This window comes from Quercus robur, chromosome 4, assembly GCF_932294415.1.
Source record: "Quercus robur chromosome 4, dhQueRobu3.1, whole genome shotgun sequence".
Classification (NCBI taxonomy): domain Eukaryota; kingdom Viridiplantae; phylum Streptophyta; class Magnoliopsida; order Fagales; family Fagaceae; genus Quercus; species Quercus robur.
The window spans coordinates 84,894,833-84,919,807 of record NC_065537.1 but is presented as its reverse complement, the minus strand read 5'-3'; the positions used below and the strand labels follow the sequence as shown (position 1 = coordinate 84,919,807).

The 24,975-nt window shown below is 34.9% G+C and overlaps 2 protein-coding genes across 2 annotated transcripts; both read left to right on the top strand.

The window, feature by feature from the left end:
* Nucleotides 1–1,637: 1,637 nt before the first annotated feature.
* LOC126722816 (G-type lectin S-receptor-like serine/threonine-protein kinase LECRK3) lies at nt 1,638–4,391 on the top strand. The gene is made up of 2 exons (XM_050425957.1): nt 1,638–2,655; nt 2,690–4,391. The coding sequence occupies exons 1-2, from the start codon at nt 1,648–1,650 to the stop codon at nt 4,115–4,117; spliced, it is 2,436 nt and encodes an 811-aa protein (XP_050281914.1). The 5' UTR covers nt 1,638–1,647; the 3' UTR covers nt 4,118–4,391.
* A 6,819-nt stretch (nt 4,392–11,210) lies between these two features.
* LOC126722815 (uncharacterized) lies at nt 11,211–20,697 on the top strand. Its single transcript, XM_050425956.1, has 11 exons — nt 11,211–13,194; nt 13,292–13,347; nt 13,588–14,106; nt 15,523–15,699; nt 15,810–15,981; nt 18,645–18,714; nt 18,809–18,848; nt 19,667–19,730; nt 19,895–19,946; nt 20,261–20,330; nt 20,419–20,697. Exons 1-11 carry the CDS (start codon nt 11,211–11,213, stop codon nt 20,512–20,514), a joined length of 3,300 nt encoding a protein of 1,099 aa, XP_050281913.1. The 3' UTR covers nt 20,515–20,697.
* Nucleotides 20,698–24,975: the final 4,278 nt, after the last annotated feature.

Genomic DNA, 24,975 nt, shown 5'->3' with positions numbered 1-24,975 from the left:
AAAAACAATAAGTGAGGGATGCAAAGTCAGTTTTTCCTTAACAAACAAGATTAGAAAGTGGACAAGTTTTTTAGCCATTAATTAATTTTTCAAACTCGGCAAAAAAATCAAGATCACATCAGGAAATAACTATACATCATTCTCAAAAAAAAAAAAAGGAAATAACTATACATCATTCTCAAAACAAAAAAAGGAAATAACTATACATGTTGAAACGGTCCAAATTGAAGTTTCTAAATTAGGGAAGCTACCTTAAAAGTCAACGTAGATCCCAAGCTAAATTAAAAAAATAAGTCAACATAGAAATATCAGCCACGGAGGACGTCATGTATATGTCAAATGTGCATCGTGTGTTGGGGAAGGACTTGGCTTGGGTTGAACTAGAAGTCTAGAACATTAAAACTAATCTTCTCTTTTTCTGTTGGAAATGCATTTAAGGACACTGAAAGTACGAAAATGGTGGTAATTCGTAGGGGAAAATTCTTGGTACTATGGGAATATGAATAAATAGTTCTTTTTTCTCATTAGTATAAGAAGAGGAAACATCATTTTTCGTATTCTGAAAGTATCTAAAAATTACTCATTAATAAGATAAACGGAAAATTATTAAGTACTCTTGGAATACCATAAATGCGTACTCTCCCCTCTCACATGAATGGTGGGTCATAACATGAATTTAATTAGTACGACTCATCATTCATATGATAGGAGGGAGTACGCATTTATGGTACTCCGAGAGTATACAATAATTTCCTAAGACAAAGAAATAAAAGTGACCTGCCATAAATGCATTAAAAAAAAAAAAAACATCAGTAAACCATGTGCAATTGCCATTTTGAAAATCTAAGATTTGATATTATATGATGAGTAATGCTACAACTACATACTCTTTTATAACATTTTTACAAAATGTTGATGTAGCCAACCTCGTATTGGTTTTCATATAGATCCAGAATTAATATCACTTTTTTATTTAGTAATAATCACTCATCACATCAGTAGTTTGTAAAAAAATTTATAAAATAGCTTATATCTCTAACATTATTCTAATATAAATACTTTAACTACTCTTACTTTAAAATAAATTAATGTTTTAAGTACATATAATCATTTTCAATTCAAAACATAAACTAAAAGACTAGTAATTCTTTCCTCTTCAAATATCAATTTCTTGGTTTAGAACAAATATTATAGTTTGAGAAAGGTTTTACTGCATACTAGTACGCAATAACTGCTGCACAATGAGTTATGTGACAGCAAAAAAAAAAAAAAAAAAACAACATATATCCAAGAGCCCAACTGATTGCAGCAAAACCTTTTCCTTATAATTTTATCTTTTGAAAGGGAACAAATATTATAAATTTAGAATGTCACGTTTCTAAGATTTTAGATTCTTTTTTTTATTAAATTCTTAAGAAACTATTAATTAAAGGAATTCAAAAGTTGGATACATGTCTAATCGTACTCACATTAATACGGATATTGCCACCAGTTGAATTGTTGAAATATTCATGCTACACATCTGAAAAAGTCAGCCCATGAAAATTGAGAGTGAGACTTGGAACTACTAAGACATTTTCTTCTATATAAACGCTATCATGGGTTCTTTCTAACTTATTGACCCATAAGCGATACATAACCACTGCAATGGCTACTACAACACTTCCTCATTGTTGTTCTCTGTTGCTTCTACTTCTAATTCTTCCTCTCCTTCCCACTGTTTTCAGTGCCTACCCCAAAGATGACTGTGATAAAATGCCGATATTACCTTTTGTTGCACGGCCAGGAATTGGTCCATTTATCAAGTCCCCTTTAGGTGAATTTGCCTTTGGATTCCATCCTCTTGAAAGTAGTGAGAAAGAGAATCAATTTTTGCTTGCAGTTTGGTTTAATAAAACAAAAGATCCAACTATAGTTTGGTCTGCAAATGGCAATAAACCAGCACCAGAAGGTTCAGAACTGAAGCTGGTGCGCAACAAAGAGTTTGTTCTCAATGACCCTGATCAAGACAGTGAGTTATGGAAGCCTCAAATGAATGGCTCTTCCAAATCCAGATGCTTTGTTATGCTGGATAATGGGAACTTGGTGATTTTAGATGAACAGTATAATTCTATATGGGAAAGCTTCAATAAGCCTACTGATACAATTTTGCCTGGCCAAATACTAAACATGAATACCACACTCAGGTCTCACCAATCTGAGACTAATTATTCTGATGGGCGCTTTGAGGTTTCGTTACAGCTGGATGGCAATTTCGTGCTTTATTATTTATTGTCTGAAAAAATTAGAAGACCTTATTTTGCCACTATGACACTGCAATGGATATCAGTGTTGAACTTTACCGAGGATGGACGCATGTACATCCTAGACGCAAACAACTCCACCAACATCTACGGCCTTGCTGAGAAAAATCCAGGCTCAAAAGAATCTTTCTACCACATGGCTAGAATTGATCCTGATGGAGGATTCAGAATATACAGATTCCCCAGGAAGGAGAACCCCACAAGTGATGGACTTGAGAGCTGTTCTTCTTCATCCTGGAATGAAGTGCAAAGCATTCCTGATGATATATGTGGCAGATTTGATGCTAATACTTTTGTAGGTGGGTTTTGTGGACTCAACGGCATTTGTCAAACTTTAGGTGGTTCAAGTGGGGTAAGGGACACAATTTGCAAATGTCAAACTTTAGGTGGCTCAATTTTCTTACTTAGACCCATCCAACTATTGGGGAGGGTGTAAACCAAATTTTCCATTACCCAGCTGCGACAATGGATGGGAAGCAAATAAAGGGCATGTAACGCTTGAACCGCTTTCATATGTGGACTGGCCGTTTTCGGATTATAGCTTTCTTGAAGGGGTTAATGAGACAGAGTGTAAACAACAATGCCTTGACGATTGCATGTGTGCTGTGACCATTTATGAAAAAACAGGTGATTTTTGTTGGAAGAAGAAGTATCCTCTGTCCAATGGAAGATATAGCATAAATATTACGAGAAAAGCTTTCATCAAGGTACTTATAGACCCTGGTTCAGAGAAGAAAGGCCAGTCTACGGTAGTTGTTTTGGCACTACTCCTTGGCAGCTCTGCATTTCTCAATATCCTTTTCTTCTCAGCTAGTATAGTGGCTATTATCTACTTGTACCACAAAAGACGGAATTCACGATGGAATATTGATAGCACACTTGCAACAAATGTGAGAAGCTATACATATAAAGAGCTGGAAGAAGCAACTAGAGGCTTCAAGCAAATAGTGGGAAAAGGTGCTTTTGGAACGGTTTACAAAGGGGTCCTTGCATCAGATTCTAAAAGATTTGTCGCAGTCAAGAAGTTAGGTAAGGTGGTAGAGGAAGGTGAGAAGGAATTCAAAACAGAAGTTAGCGTGATCGGTCAGACTCATCACAAGAATTTAGTCCGTTTGCTCGGTTATTGTGATGAGGGGCAGAACCGGCTTCTAGTATATGAGTACATGAGTAATGGCTCTTTAGCTAGCTTTCTCTTTGGGATATCCAGGCCTCATTGGAACCAAAGGGTGCAAATTACTTTTGGAATAGCAAGAGGTTTAATGTACTTACATGAAGAGTGCAGTACTCAGATTATCCACTGCGACATAAAACCTCAAAACATACTCCTAGATGAGTACTATACACCAAGAATTGCTGATTTTGGATTAGCAAAGCTTTTGTTGGCCGAGCAAACTCGAGCAGCTCGGACAGGAATAAGAGGGACAATTGGGTACTTTGCACCTGAATGGTTTAGGAAAGCATCTATTTCAGTTGAGGTTGATGTGTACAGTTTTGGTGTGATGTTACTAGAGATTATTTGTTGCAAGTCTAGTGTCGCATTTGCACTGGGAGAAGAGGAGGCATTGATAGATTGGGCTTATGAATGCTACAAAGATAAAAAATTAGATAAGTTGATAGAAAATGATGAAGAGGCAAGAAATGATATGAAGAGGCTAGAAAGGCTTGTGATTGTAGCAATTTGGTGTATTCAAGAAGATCCTTCACTGAGGCCCTCAATGAAAAAGGTCACACAAATGCTTGAGGGAGTGATTGAAGTTTCCGTTCCCCCAAGCCGTTCATTGTTTACTTCTTCTCCGCCTTCATTCAAAAAATAGGTCATCTTGAGTTTTCATTGCCCATAGTTGTGACCATTTGCAACGTTTGGTGAAATACCTTTTCTTATTTGTATTATGGTATCAGAATTTGGCCAATAGTGGTTGGTTTCCTGTCTCTTGCATTGCGGTTTGTTTTCTACTATAAGGCTCTCATGTGTATTATCCTTTGGTGTATTTCACCTTCTTAGTTGTAACTTGTAAGCTTGGATTCCTTGTTCAAAATGATTTTGTTTTATTGGTTTATATAATCATTTTTTGCGTGATTGTTGTCGGAAATAAGATTTCTTGTGTTTGGATTGATTTGGATTTGTAATATGAGAACCGAGACTAAAGGAGACTGAGATTCTTAGTATACCTCAATCTTATGGTGGAGATCAGTTGTTAATTTATGTTTAAGGAAAAAATTAACAAAAGCCTCAAAATAAATTTTACAAAAAAAATGAAATAAACTATAAAAGTGTCTATAGGAAAAAGAAAAAATACATAATTTTGGTTCTAAATACAATCCAATATAAAGGAAAATACAAATTTCGTGTCCTAATTGCAATCTAATGAAAAACATCGACAGTAGGAAATTACATCAAATAAAACCTAATTTACATTCTTTAGACAAACTTGAGGACTAAGTTCCAAGTGATAAGGTGTTAGAGGTACAATGACCAATATAAACCATCTATCTTTCCATCACACAATTACATTAAAACCTAGAAAATTCAGTAAAATAACATCCAATGCATTCATCATTTACAACAAAGAGTGTTAGTCAATAATATATAAAAGGAAAATGAAAAACAAGTAAGTAATGCAACCTATCCTAAGATACATAGGTAGGTTGCGTTTGGATTGGGATGAAAAGTCTGCGTCTGCGTTTACGTTTTTTTTTTTTTTTTTTTTTTTCACGCGTTTTTGAGCGTTTTGAGGGGTGCGGCTACTGTTCATGCACTGTTCAATGAACAGTAGCCGCAAACTTTGACTTTTCAAATATTTTTGGACCAATCACAACACATCGTGTACTGTTCACGAACCCACAAATTTCACTTTTCAGCAACTTTTTCATTAAAAATGGGTCCCACGATACTATTCACACATTTAAAAATTATTTCGCTACAGTGTTTTTCAGTTTTTAGTTTCAGTTTTCAGTTTTCAGCTGTATCCAAACGGACCCTAGGTAATATTGAAATGCATGAAAATGCGTGAAAATGTAAAGAGATTAAAATGCACATCCTAAATGAAAAAAGACATATTTAAAAGACATATTTCATAGCAAATTTGGGATTTTGACCTTCTCAAGCAATTCTAAATCATTTCATGTGAATGTTTTCAAGTTACATAGGGAAAAAATGCAGAAACCCATTTAATGTATAGGAAATCAAATGTTAATGATATGTACGAAAGAAAATCATATTATATTTTTAGTTTTTCATTATTTCATGTGACACTAAAATGAAATAACATGACAAAAGTTTCCTGATGTAAAGCCTGTACAACATCATTTCATGTGGTTCACCTCAAAATTTTGATGAAACAAGAATTTTATTTAAATTCTAAACACACTGATTCACAAATCTAAGAAGATTAACCAAAAAAAAAAAAATAAATAATAATAATATAATAACCTCTAATCAAATGTTGGAGGCAACTCATAGCAAAATAACATGAAACCTCATCCTAAAGATAATCTAACTTGACATATTCAAGTCGATGCCATGATTTAATGCATGTTATCATGTTTTCATATGATGAATGAACATATTAAAATACATGACATGACGATGAAATAATTGGTTTTTTGGTGTTTATCATTACACCAAGACACTAATCAGTATTTTAATGTAGGCGAGGATCGAATCTTAGATCTCTCATTCAACCAAAAAATTTTGACCAATTAAACTAACTGAAAGTCTGAAACCCACAAGTTTCCACATATCCTAAAAGACTAATTAATGTAATGGTTACGATTGTCAACAAGAAGCACAATTTCAATTTGTGCTTGTTAAGTCAGGTGAGGCGGCCCTCTCGTCCTTTATATGATAAAACCCATGTCTTTGACATTGGCGTATAAGACTGGAGGTTAGCCCTCCACAATGAGACTTTTCATTACAAGCAAATATCCAGGAAGGTGACATGACATGAAATAAAAGCACAATCAACTAAAAAAGTTGAATTTTTCTTCATTTACCTGTCGAATATTCTAGAGCTGCCAATAAAGGATCCCATAGTTCTTTGAACAAAACTAAGCTTCTCAAACTGAGGCAATGAAGCGACTTTTAAGAACTTTCTAAGTCTTGCAATCTTGTAGAAATTTGTGATAGAGTACGGAGAAAAGAGAAGAGAGAAAAAGTTAGAGTTTTACGTGATTCAGCCTTATCGCCTACATCCACAAAATAAAAGTAAAAGATTACATTTTCTTTATTTAAATAATACATTACAATAGAACCCGTTTTTATTATGTGGGGGATTACATACACAAATTAATCACAATTTGAATTATGAATTGATTGCTTCAATCTCACAATAAGGGCTTAGGTCATTGCCTAGGCCTCCTACTAAAAAAGAGGCCCCCAAATTGGAGATCAATAAGTGATTTTTTTTTTTTTTTTTTGACAAAATAAAAATGTAAGTTGAACTTTTTTTTTTTCCTCCACTTTTTAGAAGGCCAAAAAAATGAGTAATGCTACAGGTGTACAAATTGTCATGTGTGGCATTCTAAACATTGTTACATCCAAGAAATAAAACATTTGCATGCCTGAGAGAGTACAAATTAGATACATATGTGATATGTCTAAAAAACAAATATCTGGTTGAGAGCAGGAGCAGAACCATGCTTGACATTGGAAGCTTCATCAGCTTCTTCCCAAACCTTTTATTTTTTTACCTTTACAAGCTGAAAGTTGAAACTCACTTTCCTTTTTAAGTTCCAACAACTCAAACAAAATTCTTTTCTTTGGCTTACACAAACCCAGTCGCCCAGTCCCCTTCACTTCACATATAGATTCTACTCCACAAAAAAATTCATTCTACTCTTGTTTCAACTTCAGAATTTCAGCTTCAAATCCAAACTAAATTATCTAATCATTGACTCCAAATTGCATTTGATATGGGTATCTTTAGCTTCTTTGGATCAAATAAAGGAGCAAGGTGGAATTATCCATATTGTTTCCCACCCCTAAGCATAGTATTTTTAATTGGAGGCACAAAATTCTTTATTCAGATCTTCCCCTTTTCAGTTCTATTTGTTTATCTTATGGTTTATGATTTATTTCTTTAATTTATTTTGTTTTCTTGAAAATATAGTTTTGTTTTGTTAATACTAATATTTATTTCTTTTTTATTATTGTTACACATGATTGTAGCAAATTAGAAAACTTTGGTATGCTCAATAGAGTTTAGAAATATGTAAAGCTTTCATATAAGACAATTTTTTAGAAATGAAACTTTTGTATGCAATATATATAAATTATGACTCACTTTGGAATTAAAAATCTAAGACTTATGTGTGTGTGTGTGTGTTGGGGGGACTGTACTTTGAGTTTTTCTTGAATTGTGAATCAATGTGATAGTTTAGTCTCGACCCACCCCCCTCCCAAAGTAAAAATTCCAGTTCTGCCCCTGGTTGGGAGAGTACAATTTAATTAGAAGTTTAGCGTGTCTCCGACCCATTTATTCACCCACCTTGCCCATTTAATATCTATATCTATATAATATTTAAAAAATAAAGTGTATCATTTATTATTATTACACTTCTATTGAGCCACATCAATAGTCATGTCATCATTTTCTTTCCATATATATATATATATATATATATAATGCATTATACCTTTACACATTCTCAAAATTAATTGTAATTACCAATAATGATAGGACCATCACTTTTAACTACCATGACTTTACACATTCTTGAACCTAAATGTAACTTATAATAGAAAATACATGCAATGCAAACAAGTTGTGCAAAGACACCATTTATTTAGTTTTCGTTTACACTTACCGAGAGAAAAAAAATCCTATTTCATCACTTTATTCATATCCATATGCTAATTTAGTATTCAAGGCCAAGTTAAAGGATCCAATTTTGCACCTACTTAGAGAACCATATGACATTTTCATTAACTTCAAGAAATAGAGATAACAAATACCCACTTCGGTCCAATTTGGTCCATTTTGGTCTAATTAGGTCCACTTTGGTCCAATTTGGTTCACTTCAATCCAATTCAGCCTACTTGGTTTATTTAGTCCAGTTTGGTCCAATATAATCCATTTTAGTCCACTTTGGTTCATTCGGTCCATTTAGGTCCAACTTAGTCCAATTTAGTCCATTCATTCCAATTTGGTCCACTTCGGTTCATTTAGTCGAATCCAGTTTGGTCCACTTCAATCCATTTTGGGTGAGTATAAATTAAAAATAAATAAATTTTTTTATTTTTATGATCTCTATCTCTTAAAGTTGATGAAAATGACATGGTTTTTTAAGCAAGAGCAAAACTAGATCCTTCGACTTGACTTTAAATACTAGTACTTCATTATTATATGGATATGAATACAATGGTAGAATGAGATTTTTTTTTTTTTTTTTTGGTAAATATAAACTAAAAATAAATAAATCTATTATCTTTTTTTTCCTTTGATTTTTAGATGTGATCCTATTTTATTATAAATATAATGATATAATATTATTCTATTACATAGCATGACTTGGATAATTTGGTATTTACAACTATACATTTCATTTTGAATATTCTTCTCATTAAAGTTTATTCTATAAATTTGCTATTCTCTCTCTCATATTCTCTCCTAAAAAAATCTGATTATGCTATCTCTCCCTCTAGATTTTTAATTCTTTCTTGCAACTCTACTTTATATAAGTTGATGAATTTTTATTTTTTTTAATATCTTTACTTTGGGTTGATATGTTTTGGTGTTGTGTTTTTTTAGTTTCCCATCACAAGTCATCTCTCTCCCTATATAATTTTGGTTTGATCTTATTTTTTAGTTAATTATTTGTTAGTTTGGAAATGAGAATTTGAGTTCATATCAAAACACAATCTAAATGACTATGTATTTGAATGTGTCTATCAATTATTTGAAGAATAATATCAATCAAAATACCAAAAATTATAAAATTTTATATTTGTAAAAATAGAGAGATAAAAATTACTTTTATAAATTGTTTAATTTTTAAGGAGAACAAATTATCTACAACTTAATTTAGAAAATAAATTTAATATTAAAAATTTTAACATTAAAAATAATTATATATTTTCACGCATCATGTGAGTCTATGGCTTGTAATATCTAAAAACTAAAACGTAAAATTTATTGTTATTACACTTCTATTAGGCCACATTAGAAGAGAATTTTGGTCCAGTTCATTCCATTTTGAAAACTAAGATACTTGCACATTTGTGAAAATTGAAATTCTAAGGAATACAGTGGGCTATATACGTGAGTCATGTATATATCTATTCTTGGGGTGTTACACCCTTATATATTGTTAGAATTATTATTAAATTTATAATTTCCTAACAATTTTAGTTTTTGGAATAATAGGTAATTTATCATAGTATCTGAGATCCAAAGCTCACAACTTTCTAATGGTTTAAACTTTTGACACATTAAATAATCTATTTTCTAACAGCTTAAACTTTTGACACATTAAATAATCTATCTCCTATAAAAAGAACAAGATTCCGAGTGTGACAGTTTCAAACGGAATGCGTTGCATTTCTTAATGAAATCTAGAAACTAGATCAACCATTGTCCAATCTAGAATTTGGTACGTGGAGGTGCAATTCAAAATGGTATGTAAAGTTTTGATAGTTGGCCAGAACTCTTCATGCCCTTTCACAAATAAATAAAGCATATATACTTGGAATGTATTCACTGCATTCACACTTTCCCACTTTAAAAACCGAGAAAAGCTTCACAGTTTGCTGACTCGCTAAGCCATTGTATAAAGTACTAATCGTGCAATACCAAGGGTGACAGGAAACATCGTTCTACACCAAATTACAGTGTTGTCATAATTCATATTTAATTAAAGTGATTCTTTCTTAAACCGGTTTGCAATCTGTAATCTGTTTTCATGATGAAGATGCTCTCTGTTATGTTATATCCAATGACAATATAAATTTAAGTTCTAACAATAGGGTCTTCTTCTTTCTTTTCTTTTTTTTTTCTTTTTTCTTTTTAATAAATCTAAAGACATGATTTTTCATAATTTTTTCGTGACTGCTAACATAGTCTGTTCACTGTTGTAATTTGGGTATAATAATAGTAAAGTTGGTGGTTTGAACCTCACTTTTCCCTCCACTATTTACCCCAAATTTAATTTGGGGAGGTTGATACCCAGACTCGAACTTGCAACAAGTTGCTATTTATTTTTCCTATCTTAAAAAAATGTGGTGTCGGTGATGAACCCAAATGAAAGTGATGTTGCTTTGATCCCAATAGTCTGCCAATAGATCATGTCAAAAGTTGTGAAAAATATTGTGTCCTAATAGTGTTTTTTTTTCCTTTTTCTTTTTTCTTTTTTGGTGCATACTATGAAGACTTAATTCCCATTCCTTTAGCCAACCAAGGTCACTAGTGAGTTGTAACAAGCAGATGTGGATAGAGAAGATGTATATGTCATCGGTGAAAACAAGGTATCATACTGATACATTTGTTCATTTACATTATAATGTGTCACATCGGGTTCAAATATATTGATTGATTCAAATATTTTATATTCTTGTCCTTGTGTTCAAAAGTCTACTCTATACCTAATACACAAAAACGAACAAATATGATTAGCCTGAGCTACTTCATCTTTATATAAACTATTATTATAGACACTTTTGATGGATGGTTGTTACGTTTAACCAATAATGAAGAATTTGAATTTCAAGTTCTACTCAATTTATTTTTTAATGGAAGATGCATTTTGTAGAGGATGACTTAAAGCTAACCTGAGGTTTAGTACTTGAATCTTTTGTGGACCATTCAATCAATTTGATCTTTTTAAAACAATTTTCAGTTGCAGTGACAAAAAATCTTGATAAAGCAATGGTGAAGCAAATATTTTATATGCATTGTCTCTTCATACATGTAAATGTGGAAGCAACGATCTCGGGCATTGTGGCTGCATGCAGGGGACAGCAACACCCGCTACTTCCATAGCAGAGCTACACACAGGTTTCGACGAAACAAAATAGATGCATTGGAAAACTCTGTGGGCGAAAAGTGTGTGGATGAGAGTGAGGTTGCCAACATATTGGTGGAGCACTACCAATCCTTGTTCACCTCTTCCTCGCCAAACTCGATTGAGGCAGCACTTGAAGCTACCAACGTGGCTGTCACACATGAGATGAATCAGGAGCTGATTGCACCTTTTAGGAGGGATGAAGTTGATATGGCTTTGCATCAAATGGACCCCTTGAAAGCGCCAGGGCCTGACAGAATGCCCCCATTGTTTTTTCAGAAATTTTGGCCAACTATTGGGGATGAAGTGGCAGAGGCAGTGCTGTTCTGTCTCAACACAGGTTCAGTCCCACCCTCCATTAACTGGACTTTTATCACTCTCATTCCTAAGGTAAAGAGCCCGGTGAGAGTTTCAAACTATCGTCCTATTGCACTTTGTAATATTCTCTATAAACTTATTTCTAAAGTTCTAGCAAATAGACTTAAGAAAATTTTACATTATGTGATATCTGAATCTCAAAGTGCGTTTCACTCTTCTAAAGCTATTACAGATAATATCTTAGTTGCTTTCGAGACCTTACACCACATGAAGGCTCAAAAATCTAAGAAGATGGGGTTCATGGCCATGAAGCTAGATATGAGCAAGGCATATGATCGGGTGGAATGGGAGTATGTGGCGAGGATTATGGAGAAATTGGGATTCTGTGAAAAATGGATCGCCTTAGTATTGGAGTGTATTAGCACAGTGTCGTACTCAATCTTGATAAATGGAGAGCCTAAGGGAGATATCAAGCCTTCTAGAGGGATTAGACAGGGTGATCTGTTGTTACCTTACCTTTTTCTTTTATGCTCGGAAGGCCTAAATAGGATGTTACAACAGGCAGCAGCTAATGATCAAATAAGGGGCTTTTCCTTACGCAAACGGGGTCCAAGGATCTCTCACCTATTTTTTGCGGACGATAGCTTGCCATTTTGTAGAGCGTCCAGGTCTGATCTGCAGGTGATTCAGAACATTTTAGTGTTGTATGAACAAGCTTCGGGCCAAAAACTTAATCGGGAAAAGACCTCCATTTTTTTCAGCAAGGCTGTAAGCGAAGAGACAAAAGCTAATCTTTCGGCTTTCCTAGGGGTGCAAGAAGTTAAAGAATATGAGAAGTACCTTGGCTTACCAGCGGTAGTGGGGAAGAAAAAGAAAGCAAGCTTTAACTACATCAAGGAGAGGGTTTGGAGTAAACTTCAGGGGTGGAAGGAGAAGCTATTGTCCCAAGCAGGTAGGGAGATTTTACTTAAGGTCATGGTACAAGCAATTCCCACTTTTGCTATGAGTTGCTTCAAGCTACCAGTGGGATTGTGTGATGAGATTGAGGCGCTGATTCGAAAATTTTACTGGGGGCAAAAGGGTGAACAAAGGAAAGTCCATTGGAAGAGATGGGATGTTCTGTGTAAACCCAAAGCAAAAGGTGGGATGGGCTTCAAGGAGTTGGCAAAATTCAATGATGCAATGCTAGCAAGGCAAGTATGGAGGCTTTTGAAGGACCAAAACTCTCTGTTTTACCGAGTTTTCAAAGCGAAATATTTTCCTAGAGGGTCAGTTTTTGAAGCGTCGGCAGCTACTGGGTCCTTTGCATGGCAGAGCATCTTAAAGGCTAGAAAGGTGGTTTCCTTGGGAATGAGGTGGAGGTTGGGGGATGGAAGGAGTATAAAAATTTATGATGATAGTTGGTTGCCAGGTAAGGAGTCAGCCAAGGTGTTATCTCCGCGTATATCTGCCTTAGAAGGAGCCACTGTGGACTGTTTGATTAGGCCTGACACAAGAACATGGGACCACAATTTAATTGTTCCTATGGTTTTAAGCACAAAGAATAAAAGCTATCCCTCTCTGTTGGTCAAGTCAGGCAAATAGTATAATCTGGCCACACTGTCGAAGTGGTGAGTACTTAGTTAAAACCAGGTACATATTGCTGTGTGAGGATGAAAGATGTTTGGATGCAGCGAGTTCAGACACCTCAAATCAAAAGACCTTCTGGAATCGTATATGGAAAATGCGGGTACCTAATAAAATCAAAACTTTTCTCTGGAGGGCTTGTTCTGAAGCACTACCTACCAAGGAGAATTTGAAGAAAAGGAAAATTATAGATAATGCAGAGTGCAACCTTTGCCAAGTGGGGCAGGAGTCGACCTTTCATGCCATTTGGGGATGTGACTCGCTACAGCATATTTAGGCACCTGTATTTAGCTGGATCAATTCTGACTTCCCAAGAATTCGTGATGTCTGTGTGCTAATTCAGTTCGTGGGGCAGCAACCAAGAAGATTGGAAGTATTTGCTACTGTGGCTTGGTTTATATGGCACCGTAGGAACAAGATTAGATTAAAGGAAGAGTGTTTGCCTACTGTGAAGGTATTCAACGCAGCCAGCAACTATCTCACTGAGTATCAGAGGAAATTTCTGATGATCAAGCCGAAAACCATACCTGGAAGAACCATATGGAGACCTCCGATGGGGGAGATGTACAAGACAAACTTTGATGGGGCTGTCTTTGCAGAGTCTAGAGAGGCGGGAATTGGAGTTGTAATTCGGAATTCAAATGGCGAGGTGGTAGCAGCGTTGTCTGAAAAAATTCCCTACTCGGATTCTGTGGAGGTCTTGGAGGCTTTGGCTGCAAGAAGGGCAGCTTTATTTGCAGTGGAGGTGGGTATATTTCAATCTGTGTTTGAAGGTGACTCGGAGTTGGTGTGCAACGCGTTGAAGGCAGCTGATGGTGGCCACCCGTCTATTGGTCAGTTTGTTAAAGACTTTTTGTCTATTGTGAGTTCGCTTAGAACTTTCTCTTTTTCTCATACAAGGCAGCAGGGCAACAGTGTAGCTCATGCCTTAGCTAAGAGAGCAAGAGGGCCATTACCTTTGTTATTCTAGATGGAGCATGTTCCTCCGGATGTTTTTGAGTTTGTTGTTTCTGATTTTGTTTCAACTTAATAAAATTGTCTCGTATTGATTCTCAAAAAAAAAAAAAAAATGTAAAGGTGGCCTTTGAAGGGTAAGGCAAAGCCTAAATAAATGGAATCAAAAGGAGGCCTTTAGTTTTTTATTGATGGATAACATGGTTACCTTGGTGCCTAATTTTGTGTACGTCATACAAGGATTTGTTTATTTAGTGGTCTATATGTTTGATTAATATTCTAAATTAACAAGATTCGGATGCATTTGGGAAGTATCGAATCCTTGTAGAGATTCTTGTATTGCATCGTCGGACTCCTTTAGCCACCAAGGAACCTGATATTAAAAAACAGTAGGTGCAGGTCCTTAAATTATGTTAGGATGCACCATTATTATAGAGTCCAAAAATATTCCTCAGAACTAATAGTAACAAGAATTTTCCTGAAAAAGTATTACTTACAAGATAATGACCCCTAACCAGCCTTCCTGTGTTGATTGGTAACTTTAAATTCTCATCAATCATCATAAACTTGCACTTTTAACCCCCAAAATTGGAATCAGCATTACTAATTTGCCTGTTTTTACTATTCCTTTTTTTATATTATGTTTGGGGCTTTGGTTACATTGAAGGGTCATTCTTTTGTACGTATTCTTCTTGGAATGTTTGAAAGCTGCATGGAATCGTGCAGTAGTATGCACAATAAAGTTATGTTGAAGCTCTAGAAAAAGAATCCCCTTTCTATAAGTAAATGACTCCAAAGACTGTAGTTTGTTGCCATTTCCATAGTCTTGTTGCTTTTGTTCTAGATGATAGAAACACAATTTAGTTAATGCAGTCCTTACTGTCAAACAAATTGAATTCTGAGCTGGTGGTATAGAAGTTCTTCTCATAGGTTTTATATTAAATATCTACACTTCAGTTAACACGAAGAAGAACAAGGTCCAAGAATGGAACAATGAATTGTTGAATGATGATTCTTTCAACATACCTAGAGGTATTCCTGAAACTCTTTCTTCAAAACCACCTTAAGACATCAGACTTTACTACTTGCAGGGCTTAGAGAGAGTCTCAAGCAAGCTGAATCTTAGAACTGCTAGTATAGCTAGCATCACATCTAGCTATACAGGATCAACTTCTACCTTCAGTGCAACTGAAAAATGCACGTGTTTACCACAAACACACAGTCACGGCGAAAGCTCATCTCCATGCTCTCAATTTCTGAAGAACCATAATTTAGTTGTCCCATCATGTCACAATCATATTCTAACAATTGGTCACAAGATTAGGACAATCTGGATCTACAATCATCAGATTATCAGGAATCATTGATGAAAGTTCACACCCAGAACAATCAAAGTCTCAAAAGTGATCTCTTTGAACTTCTACAGAAGGCAGACAAACTAGATAGCAGCCTGAAATGGAGGCTAAACTATATAAGTTTTGAGGGAAACCAGTGCAACAAAGTGAGTTCATTCATCTTTTGCATACCTTTGTCTTTTGTAATCAGTTGAGAATTACAGTTTGCTTTATGCAGGGGATTAAATTTTATTGCAGATATACTTTCTTGTAACAGGTTGGCTGCAATCCTTGCCGTTCTCAAATACCAAAACCAATCTTCATGACAAATAATAGTTCTGTATTATCAAGGGTTGCAACCTCAAGTAAAACACGCATTAGATGGACTCAGGATCTTCACAATCAATTTGTAGAATGTGTAAATCGTCTTTTTTTTTTTTTTTTTGAAAGTGAAACTTCACTCGAAATCATTAAAACACTTCAGAAATTGAAGTACAACAAAGTCAGGCATAAAACATAAACAAACCTAACATTTAGCCCTATCAATTTGGCAAAGTTGATGAACCATAGGAGGCTCCATTTCAGTCCAGGTCTATGACATCCTGGTTTCTCTAGCCAACTTGGCTAATTCATGAGCCACTTTGTTGTATTCCCTTTTCAAGTGCTTGACTTTCCAAATATCAAAGGAAGAGGACAGCAAAAGGATCCCTTGAACAATGGGCTGCAACTCTTCATGGGGCGAGTTTGAGGAAATAGCATCAACGACCGAGAGCAAGTCAGACTCAAGAATAACTTGCAAGAGCATCTTTTGTTGAGCTAGCAAAATCCCTTGTTCCACGGCTAAGGCTTCGGTGACTTCCATGCCATATTGTGCAGGCAGTACCTTTGCACTTGCTACCACAACCACTCCTCTGCAATCTCGAATTACCACGCCCACACCGGAGGGTCTGCCATCTTTAGATGTTGCACCGTCAACGTTTATCTTATGCAAACCCGATGGAGGTGCACTCCACCCAACCTCCGGAGGTTGCTGCCAAAGAAAATTAACAGCTGTAGCAACATTATAGTCATTAAAGGCTCGCTGTGCAGTACCCCAGATATGTACTGAAGGGGAACCTTGAGCCTCATGAGCCACCTGATTCCGATTGTACCAAATCGACCACGCCGTGACAAAAAAAAATTTCAAGTTATGACAGGTTCCAGCTTCCATAATTCGCAATGCCACATCCACTACATCATTTGTTTCAGCCAAAAGATTTATTGGGCAAGACTGCCAAAACCACCAGACATCACAAATTTTTTTACAATAGAGAAGAGCATGTTTTGTACTTTCTCCCTCTTTTCCACATATAGGGCAGGTTGCATCAACATCAATACCTCTTGTCACCATATTCATGCGTGTCGGCAGTCCATTCACACAAGCTCGCCAAGCAAATATTCTCACTTTGGCCGGAAGCTTAAGGTGCCACATTTTCCTCCAAAGTGGGGCTCTATAGTCACCACCCGAGCATTCACCCAAACCCGGTTCTTCAACCAAAGGCAAAGCCACATAGTACGCGCTCTTAACCGTAAACACACCCCTCTTGTTGCCCAACCGGATTATACTATCATTCGGTAAGCTGTAACTCAGTGGTATTTTAAGTATAGTTTCTGCCTCAAAATGGTAGAAGAGTGCCCTTACCCGATCTGCCTTCCAGCACTTTGTGTCCTCATCTATGAGAGACGAGACCATTGGGAAATCATCTATGTCTCTTTGGGGGGAGCAAACTCTGTAAGTGGTGGGGTTAGGGAGCCACTTATCCTCCCAAATGTGGATCGTTTTTTCATTTCCAACCCTCCATCTAGTGCCCTTCCTTATTACTTCCAGGTTGTTATAGATACTTCGCCAAGCATACGAGGGATTACTTCCAAGCTTTGCACCAAGGATATCACCTGTGGGGTGGTATTTGGCCCTATAAAGCCGAGCCACTAAGGAGCTTGGGTTGGTAAGGAGCCGCCATCCCTGCTTAGCTAGCATAGCTAAGTTGAAAGCCTTAAAATTGCGAAAGCCCATTCCTCCTTGTAGTTTAGACTTACACATTTTCTTCCACCCCACCCACGCCATCTTTGCTTCTTGGTTCTTTTGACCCCACCAGAAGTTTCTCATCATCTGTTCCAAGTCCTCACATAGACCCTTCGGAAGTAAGAAACAATTCATCGTGTATGTCGAGATAGCTTGAGCCACTGCTTTAATTAAGATCTCCTTGCCACCCATTAAGAGCATTTTTTTCCTTCCAACCCAATAGTTTTTTCCCCACCTTCTCCTTTATTTCCACAAAAACCTAGTTTTTTGACTTCCCAATTATAGAGGGGAGGCCAAGGTATTTGACATGCCTTGTGTCTTGCATAGGGCCAAGAGTGCACAAAACCTCCCTTCTTGTATCAAGTGTTGTATTTTGGCTGAAGAAGATTGAACACTTGTCCGCATTAATTTTTTGCCCCGAAGCCATCTCATACCATTCCAAAATCTCCACCAATGTTTGGTTCTCTTGCCTTTCTACCTTACAAAATAATAAACTATCGTCTGCAAAGAACAGATGGGTGATTTTTGGGCTCCCCCTACATATTGAAATGCCACTAAGCCTCTTGTTGTTATTTGCTTCCACAATCATGGCTGAAAAGGCCTCCGTACACAACAAAAAAAGGTATGACGATAATGGGTCTCCCTGCCTTAACCCCCTTGATGGTGTGATGCACCCATGACTCTCACCATTAATTAGGACAGAATAAGATACAATAGTAATACACCTCAAAATCCAATCCTCCCACCTCTCATGGAAACCCAACCTCCTCATGACTTTTTCTATGAAGATCCACTCTACTCTGTCGTAGGTCTTGCTCATGTCCAGTTTAACTGCCATATAACCATCCTTCCCACTCTTCTTATGATCAAAATAATGCATTAGCTCAAAAGCCACTAGTATGTTGTCTGTAATGAGGCGCTCTGCCAAGAAACCACTAGTATGTTGTCTGTAAATCGTCTTGGTGGTGCAGATAGTAAGTTTCACATAACATATTTAAGGTAAAGAGATGATTATTACTGACTGATCAGTTATTTGTTGGATGAGTCCAGAGGCAACTCCAAAGGAAATCCTAAAGATCATGGTTGCTAGTGGATTAACCATTTTGCAAGTCACTTGCAGGTTTTATTGTTCATTTCCCAGCTATGGATGTTTCTTTTATATTAGTTATCATTTCCAATATTTTTGAATCAAAGTTCTTTCTTCCGTTTTCCAGAAATATCGTACTACCAGATATATTTCAGAATTTACAGAAGGTAGGTTTTTTCCACAATTTTTATATTGTTCATAAATTGATATCCTTTGAACTGTATTGCTCATTCTCAAACAAAACTGTTAGAGCCTGCTACTGAAAGGTGATGGAGACTAAGTGAATTGTTGAAGGATAATCAGCAGTAGCCTTGCACTAATATTTGCCAATGAATGGATTTATTAGAAATTGGTGTTAAGTTTTGTTGGTGCATTTTTGACTCACAAGAAAATTAAGCTAATGCAAGACAAATGAAGGAATGTTTGAATAAATAGGCATATTCACATTTTTAGTAACCTCACTGAACTTTAGGCTGGTTATTTGAGGAAACTTGCCTTATACTTCAGAACTGGTCCAAATTTGTTGGGGTCAAACTTGGAATTTGCCAGCACATGTTAGAGGACTTCAGAAGCACAAAGTGCTTCTGCAGGTAAAGTAATACAAAACAATTGGGTTTTGGGGAGATTTGTTGTGAGTGCACATGTTAGTAATGAATCTCACATTGAGAAAAAAATGAAGAAAGTAAATAGATGATATACATAGTTAGGTAAAAAGCCTGGTGACTTAAGGGAGAAAAAAAAATTCTTAGCAACCGAAAGTTGAACTGTAAAAGTAAAATTCAGGTTTTAAACTCAACCACATTGTCTTGTTATTTGTTTTCTTTTACATACTTTCAAGTTGTTCCACCTTTTTAAAATGACTTGGTCTGATGTAAAAATTGCTAGTTTTCACTGTCATATACCCTTGTATCCACCTCCTGCCTATCTTTGAAGTATGCCTGAAATGATTCCATCTCCAAATTTATTTGATTGGCACTTATTTTAGGTATTTGATTCCCTGTATGGCAATAGATGTGCTGAAGTGGCAGCACCATCTCTTATTAGTAAAGGTAGTCTTAGGTGTTTGATGAAACAAAAGTTAGCTTCTTTTTTTTTTTTTTGAGAGTCAAGTTAGCTTCTTCATTCTTCATGATTCATCTTTGACTAGCTATGCTATGCTTTAATATGTTATTTTTTTATGGTTAGGTTATAATACATTGTGTTTCATACTCAGGGAAATCAGACAGAACTCACATGAATCAATTAACGCCATTGGATCTCAAGACGTAAGCTTCTAATTATAATATCATACATCCTTCCTATTTACCACCCAAGAAAATATACAGTATAAAAAATTGGAAACTCTTGAAAGAACTTAGTTTTTCAAAAAGTCCTCTTTTGTTTGGGACAGCTTATTTTCATTAGTTTTTTGGGCTTAAAAAGTAAGCTGGACAAAACTACATCTGTATCTAGAAAAAAATAACTTCAAAACATGGTACTTAAGCTAAAAATGTTGTCCTGTAGTTATTTATGTGTATGGTAACACTTGAAAAGTTTAAACAATCTTTCATATCATCATCTTGGTCCTTGAACCCAACAGTGGCAAGGAGATAGCAGAAGCACTGAGACTGCAACTACATGTCCAGAGATGCTTACATGAACAACTGGAGGTTATGGTCGTTTTCAATATTACATGTGACAACCATTGATGATGTTATCTGCATATCTTAACACCTCATGTTTCCTCCTCTAATTCAGGTTCAAAGAGAAGTGCAATCAAGGATTGAAGAACAAGGGAGGAAGCTAAAAATAATGTTAGACCAACAACAAATAACAACCAAGACTCTTATATAATTCTAATATTGAATGTCAAATGTGTGTTTTCAATGGCCATTCAGTACTCTCTCAAAGTGCTGATTTTGGTTAAGGATATTGTAAGGAGAGAAGGCTGGTAACCAACAGGCAATATAGGGAACAGCCAACAAAAAGATCATGTATCTAATTCCATAACTTGGAGTTGACACACCATATAATCAAATATTCAGTCATTTGTTTCAAACTTATTCCTGTGTCTAATACAGAAAGATCTTGTACTTTCTATCCCTAATATATTATATGTCAAATTTCTTTTTCCTTGATCTTTCATTAACTTTTTTGACATGGTAAAGGGCCAAGAGCATTTTTGAAAGAGAGATAAAGAATTAAATGGTTGAGAAATACTAGAGACACAACATTTTTCATAACTATTGTGTTGGCAAGTTACTATTGATTCTCATATGGGCTGTCTCCTAACATCACTTTATAGATGATTTGAGTTTGATACCATGTTAAATTACTAATTGTCTCAAAAGCTTAAAATGATAAATAAATAAATAAAAAATCGTAAATTTTAATATCAACTTTCATTGGATAACCATACACACACTTTTAGGGCATTATTTATTTTCGTTGTGTTTGTAAATTTTAGGCTCAAGCTTCCAAACACTAACAAACAACACTGAAAAACAGACCCACAAAACATATAGGGTGAAAAAGAAAAGCCATATGACTCATATGTTTGTACTATTTCCTAAGCCATCGCCAATTAGAAATATGGATTTATTTTGTCTCCATTCATTCTCACCCACAAACAAAACAAAACAGAGATCTCCTTCTCCTGTTCTTAAAGACAAAGACAACACTCACCACCCATGCTAATATGGACAGTGAACAAAATCACAAATAGATGAATATTTGTCTCTTTATCTGCTCCACACAATGTACAACTCTCCATAATAGTATCACTTTTAAATCTATAATGAATTTCTAAGCTCTATAATTTCTTTATCTTTTTTGAACTCATCCACCACATTAGCAATTAACAGACCCAGCACCAATAACTTCTTTAAATGCAGACTTGTCAGAAACCTATGAATCCACATGATTGGGTCAAGAGTTGTAGCTCTAACAATTGACTTGTAATATACATCAATCAAATTTTCCAAATGAATAAGTTTTTAGGCGCCAAAAAAAAAAAAAAAAAAAAAAAAAAAGTGTTTTAAGGTTATTTTCATAACAAATTTTAGGTGACAAGTTTTTTTTTATATAATATTAAAAAAATTTACATAAAAAATACATTTTAAAAATATTATTGAAACTTTAGTGCGCCACTTGAAATTTTAATAAAGTTTCATCTAGATTAAATTATAAAAATCCAAACATATATAGAGCGACTTGGTGTAAGATGGTATGTCATGTCATATATAAATTTTATTATATTAAAATACAAAATTTTGATAGATTATCAAAATAATTAAAATAATTTTTTTTTTTAAATTCTAAATAAAATTTTAATTGGAGCAGAATTTAATTTTTTTATAACTTAACTAATAGAGTTTTAGCTAAATTTAAAGGATAAATTCCTTAAAACTTGGCTAATAAACTTTTACCTAAAAGTACAAAGAAGATAGTCACTTGACACATCCACATCTTGTAAATTTTAAACCCAAGAAGAGCATATCCATAACACAACACAACATGTTAAGTTATGTTTTTTTACATAACATTTATGTTGACTTTCTTCCATGATAAAAAGTGTTGTAATTTCATTAATTTATTTCCTTGTATTTTGTAGCATTTAATTGTAATGGGTTTAGTATTTAGTTGGTGAAGATTGCTCAAAACAATGAAGTTCGCAACTTACTCATGACTGACCCATGAGTGGACGACCCACAAAGTGTCACATAAGAAGCACATACTGGAAGCTGAAGAGTCAAGTGTCAGGCTGTATTTCACAAGTCACTTTGCGATTTGGCTAACCCGCGAGTGACCCGCGAAACTCTCTGCCTGGATAATTTTAAGTGTGACTTTTATACTCTTCACTCATACTATATATACTCTCATTACCCATAAAATTGTAAAAAGACTATTCAAAAGAAAACTCTAGAAAGGTTTCTATAACACACTTACATTGTTAGAGAGAGCTACTCATCCTCAAGAAAGAAATTCTTGTAGTCTCTTTTACTCTCATCTCTCATTGTTATACCTTGAGAAGAGATTTGTATCCAAATACAACCCACACACAACCCACACTTATTTAGTGTGTAGAAAGTGTTTTGGAGCTTGAGAAGCATTGGGTATTTACCAAAATAAGCCGGTGAGTCTTGGGGGTGCAATCAGGCAGTATTGCGGGATCCGGATAACTATTGAAAACAAGATTCCTAGAAGTTCGTTGGTAGCTAGAATTTGGAAGGCTCAAGTACTTTGGGTAGATTAAGCTTGAAGAGTCTTTTTAGTATCCTTATACTCCAACTTATTCACTAGTGGATCATTTCAACTTGGAAGGTTGCAGAGAGGTTTTTTGCCGAGTTTTTCAGTTTCTTCTTCGATAACAAGTTTTGGTGTTATCTTGGGTTTGCTATTCTTTTACCCATTGCCCTTTCCATTTTAGCATTGCAATTTATTTGTTCATCCATGCAATTGTTAAATGCTTCGATTAATTAATTTTCTAATCATGTATATTCCGCATCAAGTGTGTTTAGATTAAAATTAATCAAACCGTAATTAAGACTTAGGGGTTTAAACAAGTAATAATGTTTTCACACTATTTGAGCTATCACAACACAACACAACACTTTTTCTTTGGTTAAGTTAGGTTTACACAGTATCAAAAAAAGTTAGGGTTTAGGTTGGTAGATTCTTTTTTTCTTTTTCTTTTTTCTTTTTTTTTTTTTTTTTTTTTGCGAATCAATTGTAGACTTTATTGAATAATATTAACGTGTGAAATTAGAAATAAAATTAAAAAAAATAAATAAATAAAATAAAATAAAATAAAAAAAAGGCATTCATTTAAGACAAAACAAATGCCTCCTTATCTTTGATAAGACTTGAAAGTGTTTAAACAAACATTGATACAAGAATTGCAAATATAAGTAGAGATGCATTATATTGTATTATTCATTCCCACCTACGCTCACGCAGCCACAAACAGAAAACAGGTATGTATTATTCATGATTCTTTCTTAATCTTCTATTATATATATTTGGCTGGATTGGCTAATAAGGGTTAGTAAGGGCTAATTTAATTAGGGTTTGCAATTGCACGCGCATGCAGGCAGAACGTGAATGGTCAAGAGGAATAGGATATATATATATATATATATATATGGTCTCTCTCTCCCAGGGTTTTGATTTGTATGACTCCTACACTTACATTGAGGATCCCTTTCTTCCATTGAAAATGCTTCCACTGGTGCTAGTGAAACCTTTCAAGCTTTGGTCTATGATGCTATTCAAGGTCAAGAGGATAAATTTATTAGGATCAAGCCCACCTCTTACTCTAACCAAGAGGTACCTAATCAATTAAAATCATTACTTATTCTATTCTGCTATTATTTTTTCCCTAAATTATTTTGATTTTGCTCCATCTAATATACTTTGTAACTTTGTCACATGCATTGCGTCCTACCTCATCTTAGTTTATTGATGAAATTCATAGGTACGTACAGTAGGGTATTTGAAAGTTCAAGAGCTTTCAAACCAAAGGCTTGATAAGGTGCCACTCAGATATGCAAGAGATGACTTGGACCAGATTGTGACCAATACTCCTTCCAATCCTTCTGTTCGAGTACCCTTGATTGATATGAACAAGTTGGTCAACCTAGAGTCCCATGAAAAAGAACTCCAAAAGCTTCACTTTGCATGCTATGAATTAATGGGGAGCTTTTTCAGGCAATTAATACTAGAACATTAGGTAGTACTTCTTGGGGAATATTTTGCTTAGAGATTTCTAAAATCATGCTTGTTTGTGGCTTTTGTAGTTCATGAAGCTCTTCCGATATAGATAAAAATTCACCTATTATAAATGCAACTTTCTTTTTCTTCTTCTCTATTCTTTGTTCACATTAGGCCGTACTAGCTTGAAGAGCTCTTGAAGACAAATTAGATGTCCAACAAAGTGATAATAATTGACTTATATATGTGCTTAAATAGATTTTGTTCTTTATACAAGATAGAAATTCTAATCTAATATAATCTAAGTGTATTATGTTAATTTAATTAAGTGTATTAAATGTTGTCTCATTATAACGTACTCTTAATAATTTCCGTATACTATTTAATTAGATGATGAAACACTATGATTTATTATACTGTTACAATTATGTATGTCAGCTTATATGATATTCAGTAAAAGTTCAAATTAAGTGCGAACAGCCAATCCGATATGGTATTGAACACTTTCTCAAAAAAAGAAAAAAAAAAAAAAAAGATATGGTATTGAACAAATAATCATAAATTATAGGATAACACCCAAAATAAATCTTTCTTAATGGAAGT

Coding starts and splice junctions, on each gene's coding strand:
- LOC126722815 (XM_050425956.1), top strand. CDS start 11,211: ATGTGGAAGCAACGATCTCGGGCATTGTGGCTGCATGCAGGGGACAGC. Junction 15,982..18,644: donor TTTTTTTTTTTTTTTTGAAA/GTGAAACTTCAC, acceptor GGATGAGTCCAG/AGGCAACTCCAAAGGAAATC. Junction 19,947..20,260: donor ACGCCATTGGATCTCAAGAC/GTAAGCTTCTAA, acceptor TGAACCCAACAG/TGGCAAGGAGATAGCAGAAG.
- LOC126722816 (XM_050425957.1), top strand. CDS start 1,648: ATGGCTACTACAACACTTCCTCATTGTTGTTCTCTGTTGCTTCTACTT. Junction 2,656..2,689: donor CTTTAGGTGGTTCAAGTGGG/GTAAGGGACACA, acceptor GTCAAACTTTAG/GTGGCTCAATTTTCTTACTT.